Source organism: Schistocerca nitens, chromosome 10 (genome assembly GCF_023898315.1).
Source record: "Schistocerca nitens isolate TAMUIC-IGC-003100 chromosome 10, iqSchNite1.1, whole genome shotgun sequence".
Classification (NCBI taxonomy): domain Eukaryota; kingdom Metazoa; phylum Arthropoda; class Insecta; order Orthoptera; family Acrididae; genus Schistocerca; species Schistocerca nitens.
Window position 1 is genome coordinate 146822143 of NC_064623.1, and position 19861 is coordinate 146842003.

The window sequence follows — 19861 nt, forward strand, 5'->3', positions numbered from 1 at the left end:
ATGCCAGCAAATAAAAAGTCTGGGTGCTGTGGTCGTGGTGGCAGGTTCTACGCGGGCCCGAAACTGGTGATAATGGTCGCTCACCCAGACGACGTACAACACATCCTGGTGACGTCCAGATTGGTAGAACGAGATCCCCTGACCACGAGCGCCATGTGGCCCTTCGTCGGCGACGGATTACTCACCCTCAACGGTAGCCGGTGGAAGACACATCGCAAACTCATCAACCCCACGTTTCACTCTGAGGTGAGTCAAAACCAACATGTCAAGACTTACAAAGCTTATCTAAAATACAATAGTGGAAAATGATAAAGCAGCATCATCATGCTACGGTCGCACATAAAGGGGATTTCACTGTCATCCCGAGCAAACTGTAGGCTTTTTGTGATATTTATCTCGGATACAGAGGCGGTTCGTGGTTTCAGTACTAGGGAAAGCTGCAAAACTGTCGTGAATGTGTGACGGAATGTTCTTTGATTTTTTCCCTCCTTTTCATTTATGCAATCTGTGCTACGTAACATTTGTAAACTAATATATAAAATACTGTACCGTTATAGTTTCTTTTGCATGAGTACAATACCCGGAGATGTAGCAAGAAGGTGAAATCAGAGGAAGACAAAGACAGTTGAAAGACTACTGAATGGAAAGGGACAAGTAATGGCATTCGTTGAACTAGTTGGGCGAGAAACGCAAAATGTTACGTTACAATACACTAAGAATTAATTATTGGTGTGAAAAGTGATGTACAGTGAGAGGAAATTGTCGGAGGTCGAGTTGTAATTTTTAAAAGTGACTGCTACACAGCGAGTTTTACGTTGTGCTACACTTACTTAGAGAAAAGAAAGATACGGTTTGGTAAGTCTTCGATATAAATGTTGTTAATAATAAACTTTTTCTCATTTTCTTGAATATAAACTGAGAGTGCGATCTCATACGAATGAACACAGAGGATATGAGCTTTTAATCTCCGACCCACTCGCACATCTTCCAATTCACTGTTCAACATACATTGAATTTCAAGAAATTACTGTATTAGAGCGGACCATAAGTCATATCGTTCCATCAATAACATCAAGGGGCGAATAACATAATATTCAAGAAAGAGTAGTCGCCACACTGAATACAGCTCCAGAGGTTGCAACGTCACTCGTCATTTCATACCTCGCGAAGTGGGGTGCAACTTACTTGCATATATCTTTGGATATCGAAACCATTGACAGCAAAAATAAACAATAAACAACAGTCTCACTTGTACATAGCTAGAAACAACATACTGCTCGATATTATATTTATTTGGTTGTCCTGACGCCCATGTGTTTAAAAAGTAACGGTGCAAGATACCTTGCAGGAAGCAATATGTTAACAGACAAAATATTTTGGAACCAGTAATAAACTGATTGACAACGTGCAATTGCTCTATTACAATTTTATTTAGCAGCTATGTCTGAAGCCAAAGGCGACAGCATGTGTTTTGTTTATTTTATTGATTTCGCAGTTTAGCTGCAGGGCTTAACTACGTGTAAACAGTTGTTTGATGTAATGCTAAAGTTAAAATTACAGAAAAGACCACACAGGGAAGTAACGAGCGATTTTCATTGGGGGACTGTCAGCAGCAGTACACGAAAAAAAATAGTTTTCCTGTTTTCCTCCTGTAAACAATGAAAGCTCATTAAACTGTAAAAAATACTGTATGTAAATGAAGCAAAGCTACATCAACTACTGAAGTTGAGGTTCTCCTTTTCCTTTAAGATATTAAAAAAGACATGCTTCGCATTTGCGCGCTTTCTTCACTAATGTATACAATATCTCTCATTCGAGTCTGAGGAAACTAACTGGCACACATAATGGTTCCTTTCATATCTTACAGTTTCCTATCACGGCTCGATGATGAGAAATGTTTTTACGATATTGGTCATTCTTACTGTGATACTTCTTAGAACCCTGCAGGCCGGCCGGAGTGACCGTGCGGTTTTAGGCACTACAGTCTGGAACCGCGAGACCGCTACGATCGCAGGTTCGAATCCTGCCTAGGGCATGGATGTGTGTGACGTCCTTGGGTTAGTTAGGTTTAAGTAGTTCTAAATTCTAGGGGACTGATGACCTCAGAAGTTGACTCCCATAGTGCTCAGAGCCATTTGAACCAAGAGCTGTGCACAATAACATTTGAAGGGTTTCAGCGAGAAATGTGGCCATTGGATTCTTTACGTTTGGCTCATTTTAACTGATACGTTGCTGTGTACTAAACGTAGCTTAAGTATTGGGACTGGTTTTATAGTTGGTAGTGAAGCCACAGGTGACTAGAGTATGGAGGAAAAAGAAGTTAAAGTGTTTTATCTGAGCACAATTCCCGACTGCGCCACGTGAAACCAGCGTGTACCTCTGTCGTGAACAGTTCGCGCGAGTTAACGCATGTCTCCCAAGTTAGTGACCACGATCTATTGTTGTTGTTCCTGTTGGAAGAGAATAAAGAACTAGTAGACATTCCACACCATAGTTACGTAATCTAAATGCCGAAACACGTCTCGTATTTAGGACGCAGCTTGACAAAAGTTTCTTCATTTAAAGTACTACCTAGGTAATTTCAAATAAATTCGCAAACTGCCTATATCTTGGCATCAGCTGTGTTAGGTGCAGATATATTACCTAGTATAATCTGTTCATCATAAGAGTAAACCTGTTGTAAACATTGCTCTATGTATTCTCCGCGTTTGCTGGAACCTCTTTGGATTTCCGTTTCACGTGGGACTGCAGCCAAGCTGTATCGGGTACTGTCCAGTGGAGAATTTTAGAAATTTTATGCGGTGGGTTGGGGGGGGGGGGGTGATTGCCTCGAAAAGAAAAAGAACCTGGGGTGTTCCCTAGAAAACAAAGAAAAAAAGTCTTTAAAATGTAGCATTTCAAGCTTTTTGAGACTAAAAAGACATATCAAAGACGCGGGAAAGACGTGCTTTATTTTGGGGATACAGACGTCTGGCCTTCAAAGTCGTTTCATAGTTACTTACATTTACATAATTGTTAACAGGAAAGTATCATCTTACATAAGCGTTTTGTAAACTGAAATACTTTATTTTAAAACACTATTAGTAAAGTCATAAATAAATCCATAGTTCTTTTTACGTTTTCAATTTTTAAACAGTTTAGAATGATACCAGTTCTGAAAAAAAATTCTATGAGCAATAGTCATTACAAACTTATATAAGAGATATAAAACAATAATTTTGAATATAATATGATATATTTCTGTGTAGTGAGTGATTTAAATTTTGGTAGAAGTTACGTTAACACTTTTTGTATTGGCTCTCTATTTGTAAAGTACATATTTGATCCGTTTTATGCACATTAGCAGGTGGTTTGTAGTCTTTGCAGTTCTTATAAAAGCGCAAAAACTAATATATTTTCGTAATTATTAATTACTCTATCTTTTCCCATCAGCTGGATTAACAACATCTAGACCTCAGAAAGCATACATCTTCTCCTCATTTCACCCTTTGCAATAAATTTATCTAATATTTTTTGTTAATAACAACGTCCCTACGTACTTACGATAAAGCATGCCCAGTTAAGTGGTTTTACCCACAACGATTTCATAACCAAGTCTTAATCAATTTCATTGTAGAGAAAGATCTTTCGGCTGTTGCAGTTGAGACAGGAAGACAAGAAAGGATCGACATTAAAGATTCCATTTTGTCACCCACAACTTGACTTCTGCCCCGAAATTAGAGATGCAGTCACTTTCATCCATTCCAAACAGTTTATAATACTTTCTAGCCACTGAAACTTCCTGGCAGATTAAAATTGTGTGCACTACCGAGACTCGAGCTCGGGACCTTTGCCTTTCGCGGGCAAGTGCTCTACCATCTGAGATACCCAAGCACGGCTCATGCCCCATCCTCACAGCTTCACTTGTGCCATTACCTCGTCTCCCGTCTTCCAAACTTTACAGAAGTTCTCCTGCGAACCTGGCAGAACTAGTACTCCTGAAAGAAAGGATACTGCGGAGACATGGCTTAGCCATAGCCTGGGGGATATTTCCAGAATGAGATTTTCACTCTGCAGGGGAGTGTGCGCTGATATACTTCCTGCCATATTAAAACTTTGTGCCATACCGAGACTCGAACAGTTTTAATCTGCCAGGAAGTTTCATATCAGCGCACACTCCTCTGCAGACTGAAAATCTCATTCTTTCTAGCCACTGTTTCGGTATCACTAATCACCGACTCCACGGATCTTGTCTGCGAAGAACAGACTTTTGGTAGAAGAGTGTTCAGGTTGAAGAGAATTAGGACGTTTTTAGAGAATCTGCTTCCAAGATCGTTGCTAATTGTGTCGAGAATGGGAATTAAGACATTAACCCTAAAATAACTTTCTGGATTCGATGGAGCAGCATTAGATCTGTTAATTTGGTGAGATGTAATTCTGGGTGTTCAGATGGTGCTTCCAACAACATCTGCGGTTCTCTTCGCTTCATCATAAAGGAAACTGAACTCTGCAACTGCATTATCTCGCTTTGTTTTTAAGACTGATAAAGTGTCGTTTACGGTATTAGTTGCTTCTGTAACGTCAATAGTTTCTTTTTGGAAAAAAATCTACTGAGAGGCAATTTTTGACGGAGCACATCAGCAAGACACACTAGAGTTAAGATAAATTCTTCATTACTGATAGCATATAAAAGCGTCGTAGCTGTTACACTAGAGGTGTCACTTGAAAAATGTGACCATTGTGAAATTTCCTCAAGGCACAACACGAATTTTTAAATTTTTTAAGTAACGGCACTACAGGTAACTTCCTTTCTACCCATCTTGTTTCACACATGGAGACAAGCTGACTGCCTGTATGCTTAACGTGTACAGTATTTCTTTTTGGAGGGGCTGTAAAAAATGAAACAACCTCCTTAACGATACCAATTGAGTTTCTCACTTGTTGCACACCAGAACACTTAGAAATAGATAAATGCGAAGAATGGTTGAAACATTGGGCTCTGTCAGCATTAATACATTCTTTCTTTATTGTGGCAACTGCTCCAACATCTCGGAACTCATGACAGAGCAGCCATCGGTTGCAATACCAATACATTTACTAAGGTCGAGATTAAGATGTCTCATAGTGTTTATCACAGTTGTACCTAACTGTATTCCAGTCATTTTGGGATCTTATGCCTCTTCATCTGCTCTACCTTTATTACATTTATTAGAATCACAGCCATCTTCAAAAGGCTCAAGTTGATCATTTTCATCGTCAGATGTTGAAAAGAAATCTTCGTTTTTCTTTAGTTTGGATCCAGCTTTGAAGTTTTCTTTCCACAGGTTTGTCTGCGGCTCACGTGGATTGATGAAACACATGAAATCTTCTCTGATCACATCTTTATAAATATATCTTTAAAAAAATTGACACCTGAGTTTTGTGGCTGATTTCAGTTGTCTCATCACACCCAATACTGTAGAATTTGTGTTCTTCGATTCTGTTTACTATCTGAGAAATAATTTCTTTGCCACAGCTTTGAATCAACTCATTTTGAACAGTTATACTTAAAAATGTGCGTCTTTTATTACCAGAGTTATACTGTGCTTCTAATTCAGTTCCCTCACATTCTTCGGCGCGAAATTTCATCAACTCTTTAAAGCTGCCTTTATTTGATAGTTCAGGATCATTAGAAGAAACAGAGTCCTCATCTCTATGTCCTCTAAAAGGTGTATTCTGCCATCCAAGAAATATTACGTTTTGAAAAGGAAAAGTTTTCGTTATTTTTTTTTTTTTTTTTTTTTTTTTGCATTCTCTTTAGTCGGTAGGTGTCAACTTGATTTTCAACCGATTTATTTGGATTTTGATGAGAAACCAAAAAGTCTTTGGCACGTCCTAAAGCTTGCTGATGATATAATGCTCTACTGTGATTTTCCAGGTCACCATCTTTACCTAATAACTTAGCAGATTTTGTCTGAGGTACAGTCACTATTGTGTTTAACTTCATTTCCACATGATACTCACCCTTAAAAGTAGGCGCAAAGAAAGGACACACTTTGCAAAATAGACCTTCTTTGGATGGAGACAAAACTAACCATGGTTTATATTTATCTAAGTGCTCTGTTTTCAGAAACCTTCTTTCCGTCTTCCCACAGTTATTATGAGTGGAATGTGAGTAACTGTACTCAGCAGGAGGTTCCCAGAGCTTTTGTGGTATGGTGGCAAGCACACTATCAGATGGTTTAGTCCCAATATGCAGACCGATGTCGTTTTCGGAATGTACCCCCTGAAACGTAAGTGTTATCTGCAGGTAATGTAGCTGAAGCGCAGCTCACCTGATCACCTGGACCATTCGAAGTGGCAGGCATTGGCGGTGCTGAGTCCTCAATCTCATTATGCTCATCTGATGTGGAACCTGAAATGAATACATTGCACCAAAGTCATAAATGATATGTGTTTAACCCTCCTGCCTCACAAACTTACATGGCATGCCACAGGTTAGAATGCACAAGCACCTGTTGGTAAAAATGAATGTTTGGCTGCTCACTCTGCTACTAGACTTTTGGCCTAAATGCACATCAAAGGTTTAATACTATCTACATCTACATCCGTACTCTGTGAGTCACCGTGTTGTGTGTGGCAGAGGGTACTTTGGGGTACCATACGTTAAGGTTTCTTCCTATTCCATTCACGGACGGAAAGAATCACTGCCTCTGTGCGAGTTCTTAGTCTCTTACTTACCATATTTTGTCTTCGCGAGATATATGCATAGGGTGGAGAAGGAAAAGAAGAATATGCATCGCTTCTGCCACAATTTTGCCTCTGGAATTTTTCAAGGTGTTTCTGGCGTGATATACGTCTTTCTTCGGGTGTTTGGCAATTCTGACTTCTCAACATGTCCCTGACGCTCTCTCGCCAGTCAAACAAGCCTGTTACGATTCGTGCTGGCCTTCTTTGTGTTTGCTATATGACTCCCGTTAGTCCAGCCTGATAGGGGCCCCGCACATTTGCTCCATATTACTGGGCGAAATGTCTGTGGGTCGGTTCTGCTTCCCTTTTTGAATGTCCTTGTGACTTGTGCCCTTTTCCATTCACTCCTTGTTCGAGAGACACGCGGTAAATTACGGTCAAGAATGGAGCTTATTCGGAAGCAAATTACGTGACAGAAATTCCGTCGGGCCCTGGAGCTTTGTTGCGTTTTAGAGATTCAAGCTGTTTTTCGACATTTTTTAATCTAGATCTTGCTGAAATCTTTAATTCTGTACTGCGCAATTTTATATACAACCTAAGTTTTACGCAGCGTACCACAAAAGAGTACACTGGCTGACTGGCGTCAAATTTTTGGCCGGCTTGATTGACTATAATCGACATTGCTTCTTCCGTTTGTTACCTAAAATAGCAAAATAAATACTAGAACACAACGAGAGTATTTATCTATTAATTAAAAAGATTCCCATCAGTCGCATAAGTGGTTCCAAATTTGTCTGACACGAATCTTTATTCCATCACTATAATCTATAAAAAAATTGACACAGAGCTTTACGCCATAATTTAGTAGATCTGGAAGTCCTCAAAGACCATTCTGTTTGTGAATTTGTGGTTAGTTGACTGAAATAAGGGGGCTTATTTCGAAAACTGCGTGTTATTTTGCTTAGTTGTAGGGGTGTAAATATCTTTTTCCAGGTAATACAGTTTTATTACAAAACAAAAATCACCTATAACCACAGGAAATGTGTTCTGTACGAAGACGGTACAATACAAATAAAAATCAAATATGCACAAAGGCGGGGGCGGCCGCTATGGCCGAGTGGTTCTAGGCGCTTCAGTCTGGATCCGCGAGACCGCTACAGTCACAGGTTCGAATCTTGCCTCGCACATGGATGTGTCTGATGTCCTTAGGTTAGTTAGGTTTAAGTAGTTCTAAGTTCTAGGGGACTGATGACCTCAGATGTTAAGTCCGATAGTGCTCAAAGCCATTTGAACCATTTGAGCAAAGGCGGAAACGCAGAAAAAAAAAGTAAGCGATGTGTGTCTTCTCCAAATTCAACAGGAAACCCCGTCTCCCAGCATTATAACAAGTCAACTATGATACACAGTCATTTAATATTTATGTCTAATATAATCTATCTTAAGGTCTGGAGGTTGCGGATGTGAAGATAACGACAATGATCATGTACCGTAGCAGGCAGACTAGTCGGGAGAATTCAGTGGTCGGCTTATCTTGATTTCGTTAATCTAGGCTACATTGTTACACCCCTAGTAGTTATTGCTAAACACATAAGGAACTGGTTGAGCAACCTCGTCAATTTGTAAACAGGACTCCCTCCCGCATTAATGACTAATCTAATTGGGTGATTCTCTTTGTGAACTTTTAATTTTGATGTTAATTTAGGTGTAGTGGGGTTCATATTATAACACTTCCTCGAATACACGAACGCTTGAGGACGTTGTTCAGTGATTATCTTTTTTTAATTTTTTAACGTCCTTTTCGAATTCCAAGTGCAAAAGTTCGTTAGATATAGTTAAAAGCGGTGGCTCGCGTTCTTTTTTCTGGTTACTATCCCTTGCTTTAGGGGCTGTAATTTTTATTTTTTTTCCAAACCAGCACGGCAAGGCAAGGCAAGGCCACTACTTCCACCACATCAAGTGGATTTAGTGCTCAAGTACACTAAGCCGTGAACACTTCCCAGTTTATCAACGGGGGATGACTGAAAATTATTATTACTATTATCGGTGCCATGCGTGCAATGGTCGTGCCAGGCGCGCGATATTGAATCTCTATCCTATCATTATAGGCGGGAGACCTGAACGACCTTATAGCAACCGTTATAGTTCTGCATTATTCTACTGCGATACTAAAGGTTATTTCACGTACTGAAAGGGAGAATGTAAAGATTAAAGGACTCATTTATTTAACACTTGAATATTGAACAATTATACAATCAAATGGGGGTGGGGGAAGAAAGAATTGAGCTCAGCAGCCTGCCCCAACGTACGTTCATAATAAGCCACGATAGCAGGAGGAAAGGAATTTTAGGAACGGTCGCCGTATTATCAAATGGTGTTCAATTTACTAAAGGAAGGGGTTGCAGGCATGCAACTACCACCGCCATGAACCAGCCAAAGACTGTACTAAAGGAATAAAACCAGCTAGACGCGAAACGATTCATACAGGCGATACTAAATAACTTAGGCTCGCGGTCCGACTACGTTAACGAAACATGAAGGGGCGCAAGACACTCACCACGTGGCGTAAGACAAATGGTTCAAATGGCTCTGAGCACTGTGGGACTTAACTTCTGAGGTCATCAGTCCCCTAGAACTTAGAACTACTTAAACCTAACTAACCTAAGTACATCACACACATCCATGCCCGAGGCAGGATTCGAACCTGCGACCGTAGCGGTCGCTCGGCTCCAGACTGTAGCGCCTAGAACCGCACGGCCACTCCGGCCGGCGGCGTAGGACAAAGGGCACAGGTTTCCAAGATAGGATGACCTAAATTCTAAATTTTTCACGGGAGAACTGAAAGAGCTACTGCCAGTCGAAGAGGAAAAGTGAGCATGAAAGCATACAGTTTAGTACTGAACTGCAAGCTACTGAGACTAACCAACACATCGCGAATATTATGCCTAACTTTACAAGGAAAACCTACAGTCTTAATAACCGGAAAAATTGCGTAAACCGTAATTTAAGGGATGCACATCAGTAAAATGACCTATATGGTTTCCTCTGGGCCTCAGGGCGCGAAGCTACAGTGCACGTCGGCGCTCATGCTTGGCGAAACTTCATCTCCTGGAAGCAGCACCTCCGGCCTCAGGCACGGTCACACTAGACCTGCCTACTGCCCCTTTGTCCACTATCCACCCCGCGGAGGGCGGTTGGCGCCTGCCCGCGATAATCGAGCGCGCACCTGAACTGGCCAATCAGAGGGCCGTAATCTCACAGGGAGACGACCTCGCGACGTTAGCAGATAGAAGGTTGGTTAGCCAGGTTGGGGTACTGAGAACAGGAGAAACTTTGGCCACTACTGAAAGTTCAAACGATACCACCTGCTACCTTGGCGAACGGAAAAAGGATGGGAAACGGGAAGCCATCGTGGCTGCTAGGAATACTGCTGCCCTTGCCCATAAATGAAGAATATTCCTAGCACCGAGCTCCTCTCACAGATCAGTGTGACACAAACTGATAACATCGTCAAATAAATTAGGCAACCCATAGAAATTATTAACAGGGCCAGAATTGTTATATTACCGAATACCAGAATGCTGGGATTAGAAATATGAAATACGAGCACTGAATGGTGAATGAAGTGCACGTCTTCCATAGTTTTAGGCATTAATTCAGGAGCGGGAAAAATGAACTGGAATAAACAGTGTTGTATGAAATGAAAAACAGCGTGAATCAAGCGAGGTGAGGAACGTAGGACAGACAGGATGATAATTTCCAACAATGTGCTAAGAGCACAGTGACGCTTCAAGACTGGACAGTTACGGTATGTCTGCGGTAGACAAACACACACAAAAAAAGCACTGAAGAAGATTTAAAGGTCGCGCGCGTAGCGAAGAAAGGAAGAAAGGTTGATGTACTTGCAGAACTAGAAATATCAGCTCACTGAGGTAGATTTGATATTGTGCTTAATGTACAAACGAGGGAGAGAGGTAGCACGTTCTTTAAGGCATAATAGATTTTTTTTTTAATTTAGCGGTAATAGTGATACATACGAGCAATTTGTAAGGATAGCTATGGGGAATTTTGTGTCCATTTGAAATACCGTGGGGTGTATTGAACGATTACTGGCTGTAACTCCTAAATTTGTTTGAACATTCAGTTCACCGGGAAAATTTTAAAATCGGTTCCCTGAACCGTGCAACACCTCTGGAATGCATTTGAACCGTTGTTGTCTCACTGCGGTCAACTGGAGCCATATAGTTGCCTACACAACCTGACAGTGTACGGCAGCGCAGATGGTGTGACGATAAACCAATGAAGTCAGTGCTACCAGCACTACACACAGGAGGCGGCTGCACGGGTAGCGGGGGCGATCTTTTAGGTTAGAGGGCCTGAAGGAACCACAGGAAGGGTGTCCGTCTAAAAGGGGGTAGGTAAAACACAGTAAGGTAGTTGTAGAAACGACCGGAATTGTAGTTGTAAATTGTCGTAGATGTGTTCGGAAAGAACCAGGGCTCCAAGCCCTAATAGAAAGCACTTAAGCTCAAATAGTTATAGTTACAGAAAGCTGGCTAAAGCCGGAAATAAGTTCAGCAGAATTTTTTTTCTAACGATCTAACAGTGTTCAGAAGGGATAGATTAAATAAATTGGTGGTGGAGTATTGATTGCTGTCAGAAGTAGTTTGGCTTGTAGTGAAATTGAAGTGGATAGTTCCTGCGAAATATTATGGGTAGACCAAGAACGACGTGGTCGGATTACAAAGCGTATAAGACAGGGACGCAATCTTTCGCCACAATTTTTAAGTCTATACATCGAAGAAACAACGTTCGAAATGAATGAAAAGTTCAAGAGTAGAATTAAAATTCGAGGTGAAAGGATATCATAGTTAAGATTCGTAGATGTCATTGCAATCCTGTATGAAAGCCATGAAAAATTTCAGCATTTGTTCAATGAAATGGTCTAATGAGTACAGAATATGGACTGAGAGTAAATCGAAGAAAGACGAAAGGAATGACAAGTATCAGGAATGAGAACAACGAGAAAATTAGTATCACGACTTATGATGACAAAGTAGATGAAGTTATGGAATTCTGCTGCCTAGGCAGCAAGGTAACCCTTCACCGACGGAACAAGGAGGACATAAAAAGCAGACTAGTACTGGCAAAAGGCCTTAACCTGAGGAAGAAATTTCTGAGGATGTACGTTTGGAGCACAACATTATATGGCAGTGAAACATGGACGGTGAGAAAACCGCGAAGAAAGAGAATCGAAGCATTTTATATGTGGTGCGCTACATGTTACCTCACTTATCAATAAAGCGACCTTGGCCCTAAAGGTGTTTGCATTTCCGCGCGGGAGCGAACTTGCCCCGTGTGAGTGTGCTGTCGACGAGAGCTCTGTTCCTGCCACGCAGCCGGCTGTGAGACGTGGCTCAGTCCCACGCACAGCATGTAGCGATCCTGCCCACTGCTAGGGCAGGCAGCAGTTCCTGTCTGCAGGAAAACGCTGTGACACGAAGCGGCCACTTTGATGCACTTTTACAACTTTTTTATGTCTTGACCACACTTTTATTATTTCAAAAGCACCTTACGCGTTTCGACATTCCGTCATTTTGAAAGGCTATAAAACACAACGAAATCTGGCATCAGAAGAAATGAAAGTATGTTAAATTTCACCATTGCTAAGAGACATAGTAGAATGACTAGACTATGGCTTTCTAGTTACCACTTTGTGTTAATCACATAAAACTGTTCTTTAGGTACCTCGTATCACGTCAAAATTCTCAGTCACGAAACTGCTAACGCGGGAAAAGTTTGGTAACCAAGTGGACTAAACCGTTACACGTCGCTGGATGTGTGGTAGCCGCTGCATTGCCGCGCGTTGTAGCCGCGCGGTCTCAGGAACCTTGCCACAGATCAAAAATGTTCAGATGTGTGTGAAATCTTATGGGACTTAATTGCTAAGGTCATCAGTCCCTATGCTACAGTTTGCGCGGCTACTCCCGTCAGAGAGTCGAGTCCTCCCTCGGGCAAGGATGGCTGTGTTGTCCTAAGCGGAAGTTAAAGTTGGATTACGTATTGCGTCAGCCTAGGGACCGACGACCTCAGCAGTTTGGTCCCATAGGAACTTAGCACAAATTTCCAATTTCACGCTGCATTTTGTTTTGTTTACAACTACAGTTTTCATCTTTGCATCATTCAAAACATTTTCATCAGTAAACAGGGAAACCATTTTACAATGTTTTACAGAAAAGTATTTCCTTATAAAAAGATGTGCAACAGATTATTGAGTGGTCGAAATTAATATGTTGTAAAAACGCGCTGATTGGCGCTGGGGTGAAAAGTCTGGAAATACCAGCTGAGGCATGTAGCATTCACGTTTGGGGAACTCGTGGCGCCTGTGTGTTACTCTTTCCGCCAATGGAATCAAATGCACATCTGTACAGGAAATTCAAAGAATTTTAGAGGCGCGGTCTTGGAACCCCATACATTAATTTCATCAATAATATATGGCAACCATGCCAGATTGCCTACGTAATTGAAACACATTAACCCTCAGCATCAATTTAAAGCACCATCTATAAAACGATCATGTGAAAACCAGTGTAGTATTAAGGCTAATGATTCACTGGTAATTGTGCTACATCACGTGACTCGTTCCATTTTTACTTATGTTACATCTTCCACAAGAGTCTCCGGACGTCACTGTGCGTGTATCCATACAAAATGTCGGTCGTGCTAAGACTGAGACACACCTTTCGTCCGGCGCCTGTCAACTTTTGCTACCTGTTTCTGCCCTTCCTCCGGTCTCGTAAACCGACATACGGCCGGGAGAGCGGTGTTCTGACCACACGCCCCTCCATGTCCTCATCAAGTGGTGAGGGGATACTTGACACGACGTTGTTCACGGAAGAGGCATGGTTTCACCTCTCGGGTTACGTGAATGGACCACGGAGGATCTGCATAAATTTAAGGTGTTCCCACTGCATGATCAAAAGATTGGGGTTTGGTGCGCCGTGACGCAAACGCATCATTGGGCGGATTTTCTGTCAGGACACGATAAGTACAGGACGGTACAGCCCTTCGAAGGTGAACTGAATGAGGACGAAATTGAGAATACGTGGTTCCACCAGGATGGGGCGACTGCACACACCGCCCAGAAGGCGGTGAACTTTTTGAAGGACGTCTTCGGTGACCGAACCGTCTCTCGAGGATTCTGGCCTCCGCGTTCACCCGACTCGGCTCCACCGAATTACTTTCTGTGATATATGTTGAGGGGAAAGGCCTATGAGGCTATCCGCACACCATACAAGAACTCCAAACTGCGCTGCCACGTCACATTCGGAACACCACTCCCGATGTTCTGCACAACGTCTTCACGAACATGCAGAAACGTGTGCAACTGTGTCTTCAAGTTCAAAGGGATCACTTCCAGCATCTCTTCCATGACTTTAGTACGGCCAGTTACGAACTGAATGGTTACTTACTGAACACCCTGTACAGTTATATCACGACCATAAGCTGCGATTGTACGTAAGGGCATTGAAAAACTGAAAAATTAAAAATTATAGAGTTTACTATAGCGTGGGAAAGGATTTGGTTAGAATTGGCACACTTGAAATAACGTACAAGACATATTCTGCGATTGTATGACCATAAAACCCTTTTCTGTGAACAACAAGCACTGTAAAGCGTCATGACCCAATTAAAGAAAGGGGGAGGGGGATAAAGGGTACAGAAGATTAATCTTGACATATTAAAAAATCTTGTACAACTATTTGTAATAATGTGAACACAAAAGCTTGTTAATAAAATTACGCGACAGCGTTATGGAATAGCTACAGTAGCGCTGTTGACAAGAGTTTTCAATTTGTGCCATGCAAAGTCAAGCGCTGAGCAACCACTTGTGAAAACTCTACCGCCCTTTGACCAACAGTAGCGAATGACACTAAATGTGTAGTGAATTATTATACTTTTACTCATCTTGTCCACAAAACAAAATACAGGACGAAGTCACGAAAAGTTGTGCAGTCTTGGGGGTAATACATTACATTACATTTACCGTTTTCCACGGATCCCTTGAGTTCCTGGGATGTGGAAAGAGTCGAAACTTTTTTTCTTATTTTTTTTTCTTTTTACTCAGATACATAGATATTGTACAATTCCAATGCAGACAGAGTTATGAGCTTGTGAAGACATTCATCGATGGAGTGGAAGGAGTTGGCCAACGGGAAGTTACATAATTCACTCTCAAACCGATCTTTATCAATTACAAGACCTTAGGTGTGCTCTGGTAAGTTATTGAATATTTGAGTACCCATGTATTTGACTTCTTTTTGTACTAATGTTAAGCTTTTATAGTCCTTATTCAGGTTGTTTTTGGTTCTGGTATTATAATCATGTTTTGCACTATTTTGTGTAAAAAGAGACATGTTGCAAATGACAAAGGACATCAGTGAGTCTATGTAGTGAGAAGCAGTAGTTAGAATACCAAGTTTCTTAAAGACGTCTCTACATGATGATCTAGGACTGACACCAGATGTATTCTAATGGCTCGTTTCTGAATTTTGTGAGAGGAGTTTCCCCAAAAGATGATTCCATAACTCATTAGTGAATGGAATTTGCCCGAATAAACTAACTTCTTCATTTTTAATTCACCTACTTCTGCTATCATGCGTACTGCAAACGTAGCTGAACCAAGGCTTTTCATTAAGTCTAGAGTGTGAGTTTCCCAGTGTACAGAATGGCACGCCATTTATCGGAAAAGATTAATCTTCTGTACCCTTTATGCCATTGCCTCATTCTTTAATTGGGTCATGCCGTTCTACAGTGCTTGTTGTTCACAGAAAACGGTTTTATGGTCATACAATCACAGAATATCTCTTGTACGTTATTTCAAGTGTGCCAATTGTAACCAATTCCCTTCCCATCACATAGTAACCTCTATAATTATTAATTTTTCAGTTGCTCAATTACCTTACGTACGATCGCCGCTTATTTTTGTGATATAATTATACCTATTTCTGTAAGAGTTTTCTTTGACACTTGGAGAAAAAAATAGGCCAAAAAGAAAACTGCGACATGTAATATAAGTAAAAAGGGAGCAAGTTACGTGAGGTAGCACAATTACCAGTAAACCATTAACCTTAATACTGCACTAGTTTTCACATGATTGTTTTTTGGATAGACGCGCGGGATTAGCCGAGCGGTCTCAGGCGCTGCAGTCATGGACTGTGCGACTGGTCCCGGCGGAGGTTCGAGTCCTCCCTCGGCCATTGGTGTGTGTGTGTGTGTGTGTTTGTCCTTAGGATAATTTAGGTTAAGTAGTGTGTAAGCTTAGGGACTGATGACCTTACCTGTTAAGTCCCATAAGGTTTCATACACATTTGAACATTTGTTTTTTGGATGGTGCTTTAAATTGATGCTGAGGGGTAATGCGTTTCAATTACGTAGGCAATCTGGAATGATTGTCGTATGTTATTCATGGAATTTATGTATGAGGTTCCAAGTTTGCGCCTCTAAAATGATTTGAATTTCCTGTACAGACGTACATTTGCTTCCATTGTCAGAAAGAGCAACACGTGGGCACCTCAGGTTCGTCATACACGAATGCTACATGCCTCAGCTGGTATTTCCAGACTTTGTAAATTACTATGAAATGATATTTATAAAGTTCTACTGATACTAGTAATTTATGTGCTTTAAGTTGTCAAAACTCAAAACATCTCTTATACACTTTTTTGTAATGATTACATTTTTGTAAAACATTGTAAAGTGATTTCCATATATACTGATGAAACTGTTTTCAACGATGTAAAGATGAAAACTGTAGTTGTAAACAAACCAAAATGCAGCGTGTACCACGTATCCAGTGCTTCCGAGTGGTTTGGCCCAATTGGATTCCAAAATGTTCTCTCGATAGCAGTTTGCCCTTGTCTCGTGACTGAGAATGTTGACGTGGTACAATGTACCTAACGAACAGTTTTATGTGACTGACGTAAGACTGGTAACTTGAAAGTCATATTGTAGTCGTTGTACTATGCCAATTACCAATGATGAAATGTAACATACGAGTTGTGTTCAAAAAGTAAGGTTACTTTATATTTTTATGAAAAAATATTTATTATTTATATTTCAATGTAAGCCCCCTCAGATACAATACACCTGCGTCAACGCCTCTTCCAATCCCCGAAGCACTTCTCATTAGCATTTTTTGGTACCGCCTGGAGTGCTTCCAGCGATGCAGTTTTTATTTCCTCAATCGTTGAAAATCTTCGTCCTTTCATAGGCCTCTTCAGTTTTGGGAACAGAAAAAAGTCACAGGGGCCAAATTCGGTAAATATCGTGGCTGAGGCATGATTGTCGAGTTGTTGTTGGCTAAAAGATCTCTCACAAGTAACGATGAATGAGCTGGTGCACTGAAGCCCATGAATTGTTTTTCCACAATTCCGGACGTTCTTTGTGTATTGCTTCTCGCGGACGGTGATAACGTCAATGGACGTACGACCCTGAGGCAAAAATTCATAATGCACTACGCCACGGTAATTGAAAAACAAAAACAGCGAGCAAAGCTTTGACGTTTGATGTAGTGCTTTTTTCGGTCTTGGGTCTCTGGGATGCTTCCATTGGGACAAGTGGGCATTGGTTTCATCACCAGTTATGACCATTTTGAGCAAATCAAAATCATTATAGAAGACATTCAACAGCTCCTGTGACGGTTCTTCTGATCAAAATTGAGAAGTTGGGACAAACTTGGCTGACACGCGTCTCATAGCCAAGATATCCGAAAAAATTGCATGAAACGAGCCGCCCGATATGCCAACATCCTCAGCAACCTCTCTTACGGTAATTCACAGCTTGGATGTTAACATCTGTTGTTGATGTCTTGGGGCGACCAGAGCGAGGTTCATCATTGGCATTTTTTCGGTCATCTTGGAAGTGCCTGTACCACTTGTAATTTTCTTTTTTTTTTTTTTTTTTTTACTTAGCAGACTCACCGTATGTCACTGTCAAAATTCCATTTAGAGTACTTGATTCCATATTACGCATGAAATTTGATGCAAATTGTGTGCTCCATTTCGTATGATAATAAAAAATCGCCGAGCACACTAAAACACGTCTAGCCCTTGTATCTGTCAAAAACAAAAGACATACGCTGAACACTTTAAATTGTGAACACATGTTCGGGACATGCGAATAACAGAAAAAAAGATCGATTATCGAACGTACGTTGCCCGCGCAATTCGAAAAGCCACTGGGGACCTAGAAACGACGGAGAGGTTGGTACCGCCATAGCTCTCAGTGGTTCACAACCCCAGAACAGGCTACAGCAGGTCACCCACTCCACCGCCGCCCCACACCGAACCCAGGGTTATTGTGCGGTTCGGCCCCCAGTGAACGACCCCCACTCCGCACCCCCCCCCCCCCCCCACCCCACATACACACACACACACACCGGGAACACCTCTTACCAGACGAATGTAACCGCAAATGTAAATGTTTGCGTGGTACAGTAATTATGGTGTATGTGTACGTAGAGACAGTGTATGTGCAGCTATCACCGACATGGTGTAACTGAGGCGAAATAAAGGAAACCAGCCCGCATTCGCCGAGGCAGATGGAAAACCGCCTTAAAAATAATTCACAGACTGGCCACCGGAACTTGACACTAATCCGCCGGGCGGATTTCCCGCTCGGGAAACAGCGCGTTAGACCGCGCGGTTAGCCGGGCGGGCAGAAAAGTCACCTTATTTTTGGAACAGCCCTCCTAGTTTCATATCTTCTGATACCAGTTATTTTGTTGTACTTCATAGCATTTGAAAATGACGGAATGGCGAAACACTTAAGGTGTTTCTGGAAATAATGAAAATGTTGTCAGTACATAAGAGAAGTTATTAAAGAAGAGCGCAGTTTTACAAAGTGCCCGGCCGGCGCAGCATCAGCTTTGCACCTCCGGGCTCTGCGGGTGGGCTCAGTACAGTGAGCGCGGGCTCGGCGTGTTCCAGCTGCTGGAGAACTTCCTGGAGGCGTTCCACGAGGGCGGCCTCTACGTGAGCGAGCGGCTGGCCAGCGACAGCGCGGGCGGCGCCGCCCCCGCCGACGTGCACGCCGCGGCGCTTTTCGGCGCGATGCGCAGCTTCTGCAGCGCCGCCGCCGGCACCGACCCCGACCGGCTCATACCGGACCTACCGGAGCACGAGGCCTCTACGGCGATCAGACGCGTCATGGCCCTCATACAGGTAAGCCCGACTAAGGCACTGAACTCGCCCACTAGCTGTGCGACAGTGGCACTGTCTGCTACTGCATCCGCTTCTTCACCTTCTAGGCTACATTACAACTTGTCAGTGTGCGATTTGCAGGGGGGGATGGGGCGGATTTCCCCCCCTCTGCATCAGACCATCCCCTCCTCTGGTTTTAGTTTGTGCATCCCTACCTGGGATGTTTATTTCCCACGCACTGGATAAAACTTAACATATAATTTAAATTTGTGGAGCCGAGCACTGAAAGTTTTTAATACAGTCTTACTATTAATACTATTAATATGTTTGCTTATTAATTTTGAAAAAGTGTTATGTAGTAGTTAAGCATTTCAAAACATTTAGAACTAAATCATCATTCTCATGTCGTCATTGTTGCTTTCGTCTAAGGTGCGTCACCCGTTTACTTGCGAGCTTGCGAGGGAAGTAGTGTGGCAGTCATACCGCAGCAGTCGTACCGCAGAGTTGGGTGAGCTGGGGGCTGAAAGTCCCACCCCGGGCCCTGACACAGGGTGGTGACCGGCCCGGTACCTGTGCGAACATTCACCCTTAGGCCACCTTTTGGCAATGGTATGGCGCGGACTAACGCGCCTGGGACGAAAGCACACATTACTAAATAATGCATCATCGTCTGCTTCTAGTTACTAGGATACTATTTCGTGGACCTTCTTTAAATACTCTTCTCTTCCACCATCGTTTTCTTTTCCTTTGGTTTTCATTTCCGTTGTTAGCTGCACGTGCAAGTACCAAGTACACCGCCGCTGCGATGCTTCATCATCCTTTATACTGCAAGACCGACACACGTGTGGCACAAATTCTGTTGGTTTGGTATAAATTAACATGCCACATGCAACGTACGCCGAAAGATGTTGCCTGTTGTAGCATGGTACAAGACGACGCACGCCACATTTCCGTAGCATGCCACAATGTTGCAAGACGTCGCCCCAGCGTAAACGAGGCTTTAGAGACAGGTC

The 19861-nt window shown here is 42.3% G+C and overlaps 1 protein-coding gene across 1 annotated transcript in view; it reads left to right on the top strand.

Moving 5' to 3' along the window:
- The window catches only part of LOC126209943 (cytochrome P450 4g15-like), a 75453-nt gene continuing 55592 nt past the window's right edge, over positions 1-19861 (top strand). Inside the window, exons 1-2 of the mRNA XM_049939059.1 lie at positions 1-246; positions 18636-18869. Of these exons, the coding sequence (XP_049795016.1) occupies positions 1-246; positions 18636-18869 (480 nt within the window). The remainder of the gene's footprint in view (positions 247-18635; positions 18870-19861) is intronic.